Source organism: Rhincodon typus, unplaced genomic scaffold, assembly GCF_021869965.1.
Source record: "Rhincodon typus isolate 14 unplaced genomic scaffold, sRhiTyp1.1 hic_rhity00001848, whole genome shotgun sequence".
Classification (NCBI taxonomy): domain Eukaryota; kingdom Metazoa; phylum Chordata; class Chondrichthyes; order Orectolobiformes; family Rhincodontidae; genus Rhincodon; species Rhincodon typus.
The window spans coordinates 8717-23392 of NW_025967486.1; the positions used below are offsets into that span (position 1 = coordinate 8717).

The 14676-nt window shown below is 36.3% G+C and overlaps 1 protein-coding gene across 1 annotated transcript in view; it reads left to right on the top strand.

The window, feature by feature from the left end:
• get4 (guided entry of tail-anchored proteins factor 4) overlaps window positions 1-12844 on the top strand; it is a 16207-nt gene extending 3363 nt beyond the window's left edge. Inside the window, exons 3-6 of the mRNA XM_020527816.2 lie at window positions 2288-2428; window positions 2520-2595; window positions 5858-5930; window positions 12126-12844. Of these exons, the coding sequence (XP_020383405.2) occupies window positions 2288-2428; window positions 2520-2595; window positions 5858-5930; window positions 12126-12217 (382 nt within the window). The 3' untranslated portion in view covers window positions 12218-12844. The remainder of the gene's footprint in view (window positions 1-2287; window positions 2429-2519; window positions 2596-5857; window positions 5931-12125) is intronic.
• Window positions 12845-14676: the final 1832 nt, after the last annotated feature.

Below are 14676 nucleotides of genomic sequence, written 5' to 3' on the forward strand. Positions count from 1 at the left end.
CCCCCCAAACCCCAACCCTAACTTCTGCTTACAAAGCAACATTTTCCTAGCTGCCATCAGCTCTAAGGAAGGGTCACCGGACCTGAAATGTTAACTCTGATTTTTCTTCACAGATGCTGCCAGACCAGCTGAGGTTTTCCAGCAACTTCTGTTTTTGTCTCGGAATTACAGCATCCGCAGTTCTTTTGGTCTTGTTTAAATTGAAGCTTACTGTTTGGAAAGAAATGTGTGGAAAAGTAAACATGCTACAACTGTTTATACTTTTACTTGAGTTTTCACCTATACAGTTTATAAAACAGCAAAACAATAAAGAGCACTGAGCTGCTTCTACAATAAAACAGTAAACCACTCTGTGTTTGTGTTTTAAATCAAAGCCTTTGGATCAAAAAGTAATTTGATTTCATTTTGGTTGGTGCCATTTGAGCAGTATCCATGTGAGAGTTGACATGTTCAAGAGAGGACCAGAAAAAATTGAGGAAAGCTTTTCAATGCTGCTTTCAGATGCATGTAGTTAATTATGCTTGAGTGTTTATTTTGAGTGTAAATAGTCAATAATGATAGAATAGAACTATGAATGCAGCGCAGAGAGAGGCTATTTAACTTGTTTGTCTGAAAATGTGAAGAGAAAGTTACTTCCATTGATATTTCTTTTCTCACAAAGACTAAGTCACAGAGTTGTGTTCTGAACAGTTTTGACAAATATTTGTGTTGTGATTTCTGCATTCCTAATGTTTTTTCATTTGTTTGGAGATAGAGATGCCCTCTATGCTGCACATTAAATCATGGCCATGTTTTTTGTAATTATAAGTTTGGCCACTGAAGGCAGATGGGTGTTTTTTTTTTTTTGCCCCTATTTGCCTGTAGACAGTATATCTCGGAAAGCAAATGGACGAGTTTGAATGAAATTTGCTTCATGTTTAGGTATGTCCTCAGGAATAACTGATTAGATTTTGGTTAAGGTCAGATCTTGGAATTTTTTAAAACATTTGTTAACGTTGGCAAACAGGGTGAATTGATTTTTTTCTGTTTTCTATTTTTCTTTCATCTTTGGTTTATTTTATTTAGGATGTTGTTGATTTAGAATGTTGTGAATTGCCTTAACTGCTGTGTTGCAATTTTTCACAACCACCAAATTGTGAAGAGTATTTTCAGAGCTAATTTTTTTTTTGGATATGGATTGGCCTGAAGCCTCCTCAGCGAGTTAGAAGCTTTTAATAAAATTATTTTCCTTTTCATCTTTTATTATTACAAAGCATTAACCAGGCAGTGAAAAACATCATGGAAAAGTTACGCAATTGTATTAATGTTGAACAAATACAGCACGGCAGAGACCTACGTTACATTGAGTGCACTCTTCTCTTGTTTAACACATGATGCCAGTCAATGGAGTTGCAATGAGCCACTGTTTCAGAACCATGAACTAATGTGACTTTAGATTTTTTTACTGGCCACTTTCAAATGAACATATGGAAGTTATCCTCCCCTTCGATCAAAGTTTCAGATTTGTTTATAAACCTAATAGTGTGCTGGTAGGATGGTTTTACTTAATTTCAGAGTATAAATTTGACTTTCTTTTCAGAACACTCCTCTATCTGTTTATAGAGTTAATATTCTTAGAGTTTGGTATGTGCAATTTTTTTCAGGTATAGAAAGAAAATAACCTTTACACATCCATAGATATCCCTAATCAAACCAAGTGTTATCTTTACATTTATGAGTAGGGTTGTAATTTTTCTCAGCCATTTAAAAAGTTAGAAATCTTTTGCTTTTTGTAGTATGCAGTCAAATCAGGTATTAGAAGAAAGAAAGAATTGTATTTCAATGGCACTTTTGCAAATATGCTTTACAATGAAGTTGAACATTGAAATGTATTCACTGTTTTAATGTAGATAGCCATCTTGTTCCTATAACCAACAACGTGATAATCAGATAATCTGTTTTTGAGGTGTAGATTGGCCTGGTTACTGGGGTTAACCATCCTGCTCTTCTTAATAATGTCGTGGGATCTTTTGCATCCACCTGAGGGGCTTGAAGAGGCTGTGCTTTAGCATCTCATTTGAAAGATGGTACTTCTAACATTGTAGCTTTCCCACAGTATGTCTCTGGAGTATCTGTCTTGATTTTTGTGCTTGGTTCCAGACCACCAACTGAGCCACCACTGACACTGCATAAAATGATATGTTGTCTGAGTCTGTGTGTTATACATTTGTAGTTTCCTTTACATTTATTACAATGTTATCACAGATGAGTTAAATTGTCATTTCTGAGTATTCTTCATTTTTTTCAGGTTTCTCTGCTTAAAAAATAAAAACACTGCATCGCTGGTCTTCACAACTTACACAGAGAAGCATCCCTCCATAGAAAAGGGGCCTCCGTTTATACAGCCCTTGTTAAACTTTATTTGGTTCTTATTACTTGCTGTTGAGGGGTAAGTTTTGTTTCGCTATAAAAATTATTGGTGCTTTAAAATGCTAAAACTTATTCAGTGCCATAATTGTTGTGTTTTTGTTTCGCTGAAGGGGCAAGTTAACCGTTTTTACAGTGTTATGTGAACAGTATCAGCCATCTTTAAAAAGAGATCCAATGTACATTGAGGTGAGTTACCGTTCTCCTGCTGTATTTATTTAAGTGGGGTGGATTCAAGATTCACATTTTAAATTGTTCTCTTATGAAGTTTCTGGATGGAAATAGGAAAATTTAAACAATCTGAGCTATTCATAACTTTAAGAACACTTGCACCTGCAATCTTATAAGCCATACGGCAGAGTCACTTCAGAAAGTGCTGCTTTGAGAAGAAGAATAGTGAGGAAATAGTTTTGTGCATCATCAAGTAAATGATCAGTTTCAGATATTTATAAAATATATTCCTACTTCTCTTCACCACCCACCACCATCGATTTAATGTCATTTGTGACACCAAAAATGGAAGGATTCACCAATTTGTTCACCATCGTAAGGACTACAGTGTGTTGCTGAGTTCACCAACAAATTCAAGGGCAGTTTTTGGACAGTTTGCTTGCTTGCATGTGGTTTGAGTACTTTTGGGACTGATGTTCTTATCTCCTACTCAGGACTCATTCCCTCACAAATGGAAGTTCACCTCCTATGTAATGCCTGATGAGAAAAGAGAAAATCAGGCATCCCTGATCCTCCTCATACTGTTAGCTTTTTTATCCTTTAGTGAAATTATTACCATGTGTCATGTAATTTTCTTGCAGCCATGCAGCATTTTATTTTAGGTGGCACAGTGTGCTTCATAGAAGAACCTGAGAATTTATGATGATAATTTATCATGATCTCTTTATCAAAGAAACTTTACCTTACTCAACTACTGCTGTACTGTCAGGATATACCTCCATCCTTTCTCTCTCCAGAAATGCATCATTGTTTTAGAATTTCCAAACTAATATAATGCAGTGTAGTGCAAGGAGTGCTTCTAAATCACTGCATTGTGGATGGCAAGATCTTAAGTTTCTGTTTTTGAAATCTCAAGGTCAGTTACATTTACGCATCCTTTTTAATTCTCATCACTTGCAATAAATTTTCATTAATATTAATGCCATTTTTCATAATGTATTAGTAATAACATGCAGGTAATTAATAGAGGGATACTTGGGCCCACCTTTCACAAGTGTTTGCCATGATTAGCATTTAATTTCATAATGCAAAGGCCAAAATTAAGGGTATGTGATGGACACCCTTTGATGTTGTTCTGGAATTTCCAAAAGAGATGGCGAAGATATATGGGCAGAACAAAATTGTACTGGAATCCATTTAAATCTATTAGCTATTGCATTTTGTTAGGCATGGGGAAAGATCAAAAAACAGATTGCTTTTGTGATTTGGTGTTTTTAATTTTGCTGCCTCCAGTAATTACAGGCCAATACTCATCTAGCCTGACATGCAAGAGCTTATTTGTTTCTGGTCTTTCCCCATTTCAGCGTACCATTTTGTGGAGAATCTACTCTCAGTATGAATTTATGTATTTATGTTTGGTAGCAGAGAAACAACTGAAGAAAGTTGTTAGCTTACCCTGTAGCGCAAAGGTCGTCACAAACATTTTTACACAGCAAGTCATGATCTGGAATGTGCCTCCTGAAAGGGCAGTGGCAGTAGATTCATCAGTAACTTTCAAATGAAATTGGACGTACATCTGAAAAGGGAACATTTGTAGCACTGAAGAAAGCGGACGAGTGGAAATGAATAGCACTTTTGAAGAGTTGGCATAGGTACAACAGGCTGAAATCCACTTGCCGTTGCAAGTTATTTGAAATCCCAGAGCTGATAAAATTGAAAGTTGGACCGCAATATCAATGTAGGGAAAGACACAATGAAGAGGATTAGGAAGCCCTTATTTCCTCTCTCTCCCATTTCACACATTTCAGGCAGCAAAGGGAAGCAAATACCCATTTGCGTATGGAGAAGTCACACTATTTGAATGAGGACTATAAGGTGGTAAGTAAGTTTTAATACAACTAGAGCAAATTGATACATGGGAATTTTGAATGTATATCTGGTAGAAACTCCTTTTAGCCTGAAATCACTGCCCTAGCGCTGTCATTCTGCTAATTCAGTATTGTGGCCAAGACTAACTGTAAGAACACCATTGGGAAGATTTCTGTGCATTGTTTTTAAAATTTTCTCAGGCATTGGCCAAGGAGAAAGTCTTTCCCTACAGTTGAGCAATTGATAGATAAAGTCACTCATGAGTTAACTATATTAAATTTATTTTATTGATTTGTTACAACTTGCAATGACTTTAATAAAACATTTTCCTGAAGTGATTAATTTTTCTATTATTTGCCTTATGGTTTACACTTCCGTGCCTATAAGTTGATAAACTGACTGTAACTTTTTCATGACGTTATTTGAGTAAATAAATCAAGGGCAGTTGAAACTTAGGTTGCACAAGACTAATTTACATCACTTGACCTTTATTTTGTTATGACTAAATAAGGTAACTTCGTAATCATCTTGCCATATTCAACTATTCAGTCATGAGGAATTGTAGACGCAAGTGAAGCCACAAGGATAAATTACATTGAGTCTTCCAATGAGTTATGGAAAATGTGTTGGTGGGGGGGCACAGAGAGAGACAGTGGTGAATTAACTGAAGTTTAAAAACTGCTGGGCAGAGATTAAAAATGCCATTGAGACACAGAGTGGATGTGAAAAGCTTTAAACGTAGTTGCACATTAAGTTTGAATTATTATAGATGAGAGAGGTATGACATCCAGGGGGTCCTAAGGGTGGATTAATTTCATTACAATAAAAAAAAATTCACTGCCCCAAAAAACTGATGTGTGCCTTTCACTGCCCTTTTGTTGCAGCAATACATTATGCAACTTTCTTTGTATTCTTACAGCATATAAATTACAAACTCAACATGTTGATGACACTTCTGGATTACAATCCAATGAAAATTAGCTGCCAGTGAACACCGGCTGAAACGTCAATTCAACCTGCTAAATGATAATGTTTTTAGGTTAGGTTATCTATAACCATTTTGTTTTGAAGATTATTTCCAATAGACGAAAGCATAGAACTTTTAAAATGCATTGTTTTTATTTTCCTAATGTAATGCAATTATTTTTATTGTCCAAAGTTCCATACAGTGATGTGGGGGAAATCCTTGACACAGAATCAAAATGCGTACGTGAAAATTATATTTGTGTTAATAAGGATGTTACTTTAACCTTTGAGAGAGCATTACTATAATAGACTTGAGAGTGGGTTCATTTAAGAGAAGCTCATCTGTCTGAATAGTTCTCGATTGCTTCATGGTTTTTGTTTTCTTTCCTCGGTGTTCATCAGATTATGTCTTAAATTTTTAATTTTGGAATATTTTTAATTCTAGTATCTCGATCGAATAGGTCAGATCTTCTTCGGAGTTGCACCAAGACAGACATCCTCATATGGGGGCTTATTAGGTATGTTAAGCATGGAGCCATTTATAAATGTAATTCATTTCCTTAAGTGGTGTTTAGCCCAATTATTTTCAATATTTGTATGGACAACTACTACTTTAGTTACTAAAATGTAGGAAGTCACACAACACCAGGTTATAGTCCAACAGGTTTATTCGAAATCACAAGCTTTCAGAGCGCTGCTCCTTCGTCAGGTGAAGCGGCTTCATGAGGACTTTGTCCATCTCAGTACAACAGCGGCACGTCCACATCATGGCTACTAAAATGTAGACAGAGAAATTTAGGAAACAAATCATATCTGGATGCCTGTCAATAGGGGTACTCTGCCCAAAATTACAACTTGTTCATAAGATATAATTTCTGATTTTTGTGCTTATCAAGGTTTAAGACTATTACTATCTATTTGCATTTCAGGGAAGCACTTAGCATCAAACACCAACAGGTTAGATGGAGTTGAGCTGTAATCTGTTCCTAGAAGTTTAATCTCAGTACTGTACCAGTATGATTTATTTTTCTTTTTGTATCAGTCATTGTATGGCACTGTGTCCTGTGGATCATAAAGGGTTTGAGTTAACAATTCCATCCAATTAGGTTTTTATTCCTTTGAATGTAATAGTTCAAAGGATGATCTAATCAAGATTTTTAAAATGGTTAAAGGAATTTGATAAAGTTGACAGAATTGATTTTTTTTTTCTGGTGGCCAGCCTAAACAACAAAATACAAAATGCAAGGTTAAAATGAGAACTGGACCATTTACAGTTTAAATTAGGAAGCATTTTTATTCCATACATAAACTGAAAATCTCCGTTAGGGCTGTGGATGTTGAGTCAATTGAAATTTTTAAGGCTGACATCAATAGATTTTTTGTTAATAAAGATAAATGAGGTTCAGGTAAAGTTCAGCCATGATCTAATTGAATTGTGGAACAGGCTCAAGGGGCTGAAAGGACAATAATTGTTGCTGTGTTTGAGATTGAAGAGCCTACGAATGCCCAAATCTAGAGTGAACTGAAACAATTTTGAACAGCTGTAACTTATTATAGTCTCATGTAATTTTTAAAACTGATTTTTTTGTTCTTAGAACTGATGAGGTGGATATTTTTTCAGCCAGAAGGTATTGAATTTGTGGAACTCATTGCAATACAGGGCTGTGGAGGTCAAGTCATTGAATGTATTTAAGACGGAGATAAAAAGGCTCTTGATTAGTACAGGGATCAAGGGTTACAGGGAGAAGGCAAGAGAATGGGATTAAGAAACATGTATCAGCCGTGATCGAATGGTAGAGCAGACTTAATGGGCTGGATAGCCTTATTCTGGTCCTTGGTCTTACGGTTCTTGAGATGTGGATGATGCTGGAATGTCCATATTTATTGCCCATCTTAATTGCACCAAGCACATGATAATGGGCCTTGACTTGGTGCAGCCTTGTGGTGATAATGTTTCTACAAACATCTTAGCTCAGGAATATTAATGCAGCAAGGGTGAACAAACACTGCTAGTTCAAGTTCAAATCAACATTGTGAATAGTTCCAGGAGAAACATGAAAGTAGGTGATGGTGTTCCCAAAAACTTTTCTGAATAATCGAGATCTTTGCAAAGAGAAGTACTCTTGATGTAACATTGGTGACATGCAACATTGCAACCTACATGCAGTATACACTGCAGATACTGTGATAGAGGAATTGAACTATTGAGTCCATTGGCAGCAGCGCTGATGAAGAAAATGCCTGACTTACACTTTTTAGAAGGTAGAGAGTATCTTGAATTGATCAGGTTTAACTAACTATTGACTTAAAAATATTAAATGATGGAGTTGTGTTTCTGTTGAACTGTCACTTCTCAAGAATAAATAATCTTACCAATTTATCCTCAGCGCCATAAGTCAGGTTTTCATTTTTTTTTTGTCTTGTTGTCTGCGTTATTGCTATGTTAGAATACCCTTGATGTCGTACAGAGATCGGGGAGTGAATACCAGAGCTTGGAACCTAGGCAGCTGAAAACATGCCACCAGTGGAAAGTCAAATTAATTTTTGGGGTGCATAAGAGGCCAGAGGTGGAGAATTTAAGAGAATTGTAGGACTGGAGCCAATATAAGAGACGAGCACAGAAATGAATGTTAAGTGAAACTAAGTGCAAGATAGGATATGGACATCAGAGCTTTGAATGAGCTCAAGTTTATGAAGGGTGGAGGATGAGAGGAACAGCCAGCCAAGCATTGGAATAGTGAAGTGTAGAGTGGGTGAATGCTTGGAAAAGGATTTTATTAGTAGATAGTTTGAAACAGGTGTGATGAATGATAGCACTACGGTGGAAGTCAACAATCTTTGCCACCTATGAAGTTGCAAACCAGCTGATTCAGCATGGGACAGTGCCTCAGAAAAAGGGATAGAACTGGTAGTGAGGTGAAAAGTTAACTAAAAACTGGAATTAGAAGCTTACCCAATGGTGACCTCTCACCGCTGTCAATTGTAAAAACCCATCTGTTTCACTAATATCTTCTAAGGAAAGCTATCTGCTCTCTTTACATGGTCTGGCCTAAATCCAGACCACTCCAGACCCACAACAATGTGACTCTTGACTACCCTCTGAAATGGCCTATCAAGTTACACAGTTCCAGCGCAATTAGGAATGGATACTAAATGCTGGCCAGCCAGCAATGCTCACATCCCACGGATAAATTTTTGAAAAGCATCCATGGATTTTACCAGTGTGACCAGCACGATGTATCAGGCCTCTTATGGCTGCCAAGTGTAACACAGCATCTGTCATGTGTTTTTGCTTCAAAAATATACCACTTTATCAGTATATGAAGAAAAAGTATAGTGTTCTTATAGCTATCTCACATTGCACAGAGTCTACTGTTGTTTTGGTGAGAGGTTAGCAAGGGAGGAGTGGATAATCAAGGAATGGGTCTGGTCAGTGCACTATGACAAAACTTGAACGATTACTAAATGTAAGAATTATGCATGGTTTATCTTTCACCTGTAATGGACCAGCTCAGGAAAAATTGCATCCGTCAAATCTAAATGTTCAAAAGCATGGAGAAGAGAATCTCTGCCAAACTGAGGTTATTTGGATTGAAAGAGATTTTGGAGGACCAGCTAACTGCTTTGTACCAGTTTTGACACTGCTTTGAGTATGCACATTGTACAATATTAAACAAGACTGATGTATGACCATCTCTATTAACAAAGCTTTGCTTCTCTTTCAAGTGTTGTTTGGCAAATGAATGTCATTGCAAAGTTCAAGTTCCTTCACATCAATACTGATTTGGAAATTTATACACACACTTCGGAGAGTGTGAAGAACTCATTGCCAACAATAAAAGTATTCTAAAGCTGGAAAATTGGCGATATTTGTTTGATATAAGAGTTAAACATATCAGCATTTTTGATGTCATTTTGTTTATTACTTCTGCTTTCTCTTACCCTTTTTTATCTCAGAAAATTAATTAATTTGAATTTGATCTAGATAGAGATGTGATGGAATTAGCAAACAATGTAAATGATTTTCAGGTTAGGCAAAAACAAATATAATGAGTTTGAATAAAGATGAAGCATCACAGTATGCTTTTACTTTTATGCAAGAAAGTTTTTGAATAGACTGCAGGTTTGAGTTACCCTGTACTATGTGAAGATTATTGTCACTGGTTTAACAGTCACCTGTCTACAAGTGAAACATTGATGAGATATTGATCTAAGATTCTGTAGAATAATTTCTAAATAAAAAAAAGTTAGGTAGATGGGAGAGGGCTGACATTATTGGTAAGGGAACTTCTGTTGGAAGAAAACAACAGCAAGGAGAAAGATGGAATAATTTCTTATTGCAATGGAAACAAAATGACTGACTTTTGATTCAGTTTGTGATAGGCAGATGAGTTTGCTAGTATTAGCACAAAGCAACAATATGTGAAATTGTGATGGGACATCATTGTTCAACACTTCTTCCCTCAGTCAAATGGCTATTGAAGAATGCTGATTAGTGAAGTTCTATTTCACAGGTGGAAGAGGAAAGCTGCCTACTGGTTACTCATGACATTTCAATAGACTGAATTCAGAGATATATTAGCAAATAACTGGTGCCAGGAAAGTAGTCATTTTTTGCTCTGTTATTGAAAAAGATTTTAGATTAAATTAATTGGTCTGATGTAATGCTCTGATCTTTGATAAAAAGGGCAGAAAAGATTTAGGTGATTGTTAACTAGCCACTGAAAATATTCAGCTAATGCAACACTTATTATCAAAACTAAATTAGTACTAGAATATATCTTGGGGAATCTGATTCTGTTAGAAAAAGGTTACTTCCATTGAGTATAACCCTTTAGCAAGACTTTTGAATTTTAAATAGCGTTTCAGTGTACGATCTTCAAAGGAAACTAAGAATATTGGTAAGGTTCCAAGAGACTTTAAGAATGATTCCAGTACTTAAAACTCTTAAGTAATGACTAGCTGACAGAATCAAATATTTTATAGATTAAAGATTAAGCTAGGTTATGATCCATTCTTTAAACACAGAAAGATGTCTGAAGTATATTCTGACAGAAATATAGAATCCCTACAGAGTGGAAAGAGGCCATTCAGCCCATTAAATTCTACTGACCCTCAGAAGTGCGTCCCACTCAAACCCAGCCTTTACCCTGTCTCTGTAACACTGCATTTACCATGGTTAATCCACCTAGCCTGCACACCTTTGGACTGTGGGAGGAAACTGGGGCACATGGCAGAAACCATGCAGACCGCTGTGTCACCATGCCGTCCAAAACATAGACCATGTTTGATTGGATGGCTAGTAGTTGTATTGTGACCCTCTAAACAGGGTCAGATGGAATAATAAAAGCCTTAGATTTTGAAAAGCTTTAAGGAATAAGATACCAATAGCCAGTTAGAATTCTGCTGAATGGCGTAAGAAGTTACTCTGGCAATCTTAGATATTATTAATCAACCTATTTAATAACATTATTAAACACTTCCAGAGTAGGTGGGATTTCAGCTCAGGTTGCCTGGCTCAGAGGTGAGAATCAATGGCACTGCACCACAGTATTTTTTTTAAATCAGCCTATTCTGATATGTTATAATACATCTCTGGGAGAGGCGGGACTTGAACTTGGGTCTCCTGGCCTAGAGGCAGGGACACCATGACAGTACTACATTAACCCACTGTTGAATGATCAGTTTTACAAAGAGCCTCAGAGATATATATAAGATTTAATTTGAAAGCAAAACTTCCATGGTAATCAATACTGGGAATTAAAGTGAAGGGCGTGGTCATCACCGATGTAGATAGTTTCATCATAGATTGTACATGTTTTCTAAGATGAATTTAACCATGTTGAATAGACTTCCAGCTATTCCATTGGTCCCAGTAAAGAGAGTGACAGTGCAACCTCTATTGAACTGATTAAATATGGTTTGTGATTCTACCAGGAAATACATTTTAACACTCTAGAAAAGGATTCCCCTCCCATTGCAAATGTTTTGCGTCCCTTCCTAATCAGTCTGCCTGAGATTGCAAAAGCTTGCTCTTTAAGGACACACAATTACAGTCTGGATTTTGTCAGGGCAGCAATGGCTCTATTGAAGAACTAGAAAACTAGAGGCAAGCTCACCCCAGTCATTTGGGGTAACCCTGACCACACTGTGTGGCAGCCAAGCTGTTGGGGCACTTAACCTTTTGTGAGGGACAAAAGCCTGTCTACAAGAACTAATGCCCAATCAGGGGGCCGTCAGCTCTTCAGCCCCGGGAACATCACTACTACAATCTCATTCAGCTCAAAGAAGCAACACAGATTGCAGCCCTTGGAAGATTAGTGTTGGCAAGATACCTGGGCCCTGGAATATTCAGCCTCTCATTCTTTGCCATCAAGAAGAGTTGTGACTGCAACGCAGATTGTTACATTATCATCATCGGTGGGAGGGCATGATTATAAAATGACAAATTCCCACAGGCAGTTCCTATAATAATTTTTGGAGATGAAAATTTATAATGAAAAATATTGATGCCAGAAATGCAGATATAAGATTTTCAACAGATTATAGACACTTCGAATAATATAACCTCTGAACCATCTGAATTTTATGCAGTTTTATACAGTTTTGGTCTTCATCCAAAGGGAAATGACCGTTACCAAAGTCGAGACAAAAGCATTACATTTTCTCTGCAGTGTACTGAATTTTTTATAGTCTTTAAATTCCTTTGGCAGGTAACCTTTTGAACAGTCTGATGGGTACAGGAGAGGAAGATGAAGTGGATGGAGAAGGACCGGAAGATGTCAATCCCATTGACCTTGACTAAGAAGAAAATTAACTTTCTGATCTAAAGGTCTAGAGACAATATTCCACTGAGGTGTCTAATGAATGATCTGCTTATACAAGAAATAGAAACAGCTATACCGTGGGACATTTTATATGACAGTTTCACAGCTGAGCATCTGCAAAGGGCTGTCTTTCCCTTTCTACTGAAGGAGGTGCAACAAATAATTTCCTATTACTGTCTCTATTGGAAATGCTGTATTATTTATGTTCAGTAGATATTTCATGATTTAAAGAACTGGTTCCAATTGGCTGTGTGTTGACTGATGTAAAGTTTTTGTCTTTCTAGATTATTTTACATAAGATTTAAATACTTTACAGCTTTGTACTCAGACACTGGTACATTGGCACTACACATAGGTAGTCTCAGCTATGATGTAAAACCACTAAGCAAATTCTGCCAAGAAGAATTGAGACATCTCAACTTGCTAAAACTAGCTCTTGTTTAACACATCAGAGTGGTTGTCAATAGGAACAAAAGAAAAGCTGTAGGGATCAGCAGCACTTGATTTAACCTACACAATTGGTGTAGCTTTTGCGCACAGATAACAAAGGATCATGCACAAAAATGGGCTTAATTATTTCTGAACCAATAAACAACATTAAAGAAGATTGTTGTTACCTTGACTTTATTTGAGGTGGTAAATTATATTCTAAGTAAATTCATACAGCTGCTACAAAATATTGTAAATACATTTGGACAGGTTCTGCATGTTTCACGTTTGCATGCAAGAAACTGACTTTAAACATTGACGTTTCAAGTGCTAAAACATGTTTAAGAAATTTTGCACAATGTGCTCCTTAATCAGGAACTTGATTTGTCTTGTGAAATTCAAGTACCTGATTAGATTGGAGCCAGTAACATACAAAATTTAAGAATAATTGTACATTATGCTTTATAGATCTGATAACCATATTGAGCGTTTTTTCACCAAGCACTATCTGTAACTCATGTATATGAAATGTTCAGAAAGGTTAAATCCTAAAGGGATTAACTAGCAGCAATTTAAACAGCAGAATTGATTCCTTCCTTTAGTGATATTTTTGTGCAGAAGGGTTGCACTGTTGCTTTTTTAATGTTTGTATTTATCATTAAAGAAAAATAATTAGTCTCTTTGTTTGATACAAAGTCAGAACTGCCTCAAGGTGGAATGTTTACTTTTGTTTAAACACGAGAAAACTCAACTGCGGTTAAGTATTCACATAGGATATTGATGTTCAAATCATAGGGCTCTCCGTAGTATATTGTACATAAAGTAAGGATGTATGATATTTTCAAGATTGTTGCACTTTGCTTTTATTTAAATTAACCATTTCACAAATCATATCTTTCAAAATGCCGAAAGAAAAGGGCTTTGTTAAAATGTATGATCAGCGTAGAATTAATATGTTAGAGGCATGCAGATCCAGTCTAGCTAGCTTCCACAGAAGCAGTTTCTGTCTGACGTTTCCATTATGTTCTTATTAAAAGGCTGTTCTTTGCCAGCACTGTCATCACACCTAGATTTTTTTCTGCAAAGATTCAGTAGAAGAGATTAGCATTTGTTTTCCATATACCATATATACTCGTGTAAAAGTCAAATTTTTGAGACCGCATTTTTAGGCCAAAAGTCATGGGGTGGACAGATAATGTATTTGAAGCATTGAGATATGATTGGTTTTAGCCAAAGTAAAATCCAAAATAGACTGCTACAATGGAATAAAGCAAAAGCTAACAACACTAAAGAATTTATATTAATTGCCTAATAATCTGATCACTTTCATAATTTAAATAAAAACAATACTTAAATCTGTAAATGTTTTAATCATTTATTTGCCAGTGCACTTTCATTATATCTGTATGCTTGCAATTAAGTAGAATCATTAACATTACTTTGGTTCTGAAATGTTTGGGCTTTGATCAGTGAAGAGCCAGGATCAATATATTTTTGTTCGCACAAGCATGTGAAAAATGACTTTTTTAAGGCCATACATGGGGTCACCTTTTACATGATTGACTTTTATGGGGATATATATGGTAGACACACCTTCAGTATATAGAAATGCTTTTAATGCGATTTTTCAACTGAACCTGCATGATTTTGCAATTTATAGAGTTGTCTGTTTGCATATTATAGGAATACAGGGAGAACTAGCCATTTGGATACAGAACTGGCATGAAGGTAGGAGATGAAGGATGGTGGTGGAGGGTTGCTTTTCAGACTGAAAACCTGTGACCGGCAGTATGCCACAAGGATTGGTGATGTGTCTACTGCATTTTACCATTTATATAAATGATTTGGATGTGAATAAAGGAGATATGGTTTGTAAATTTGCAGTTGACATCAAAATTGGTGGTATAATGGACGGCGAAGAAGGTTACCTCAGATTACAATGGGATCTTGATCAGATGGGCCAATGGGCTGAGGAGTGGCAGATGGAGTTTAATTTAGACAAATGTGA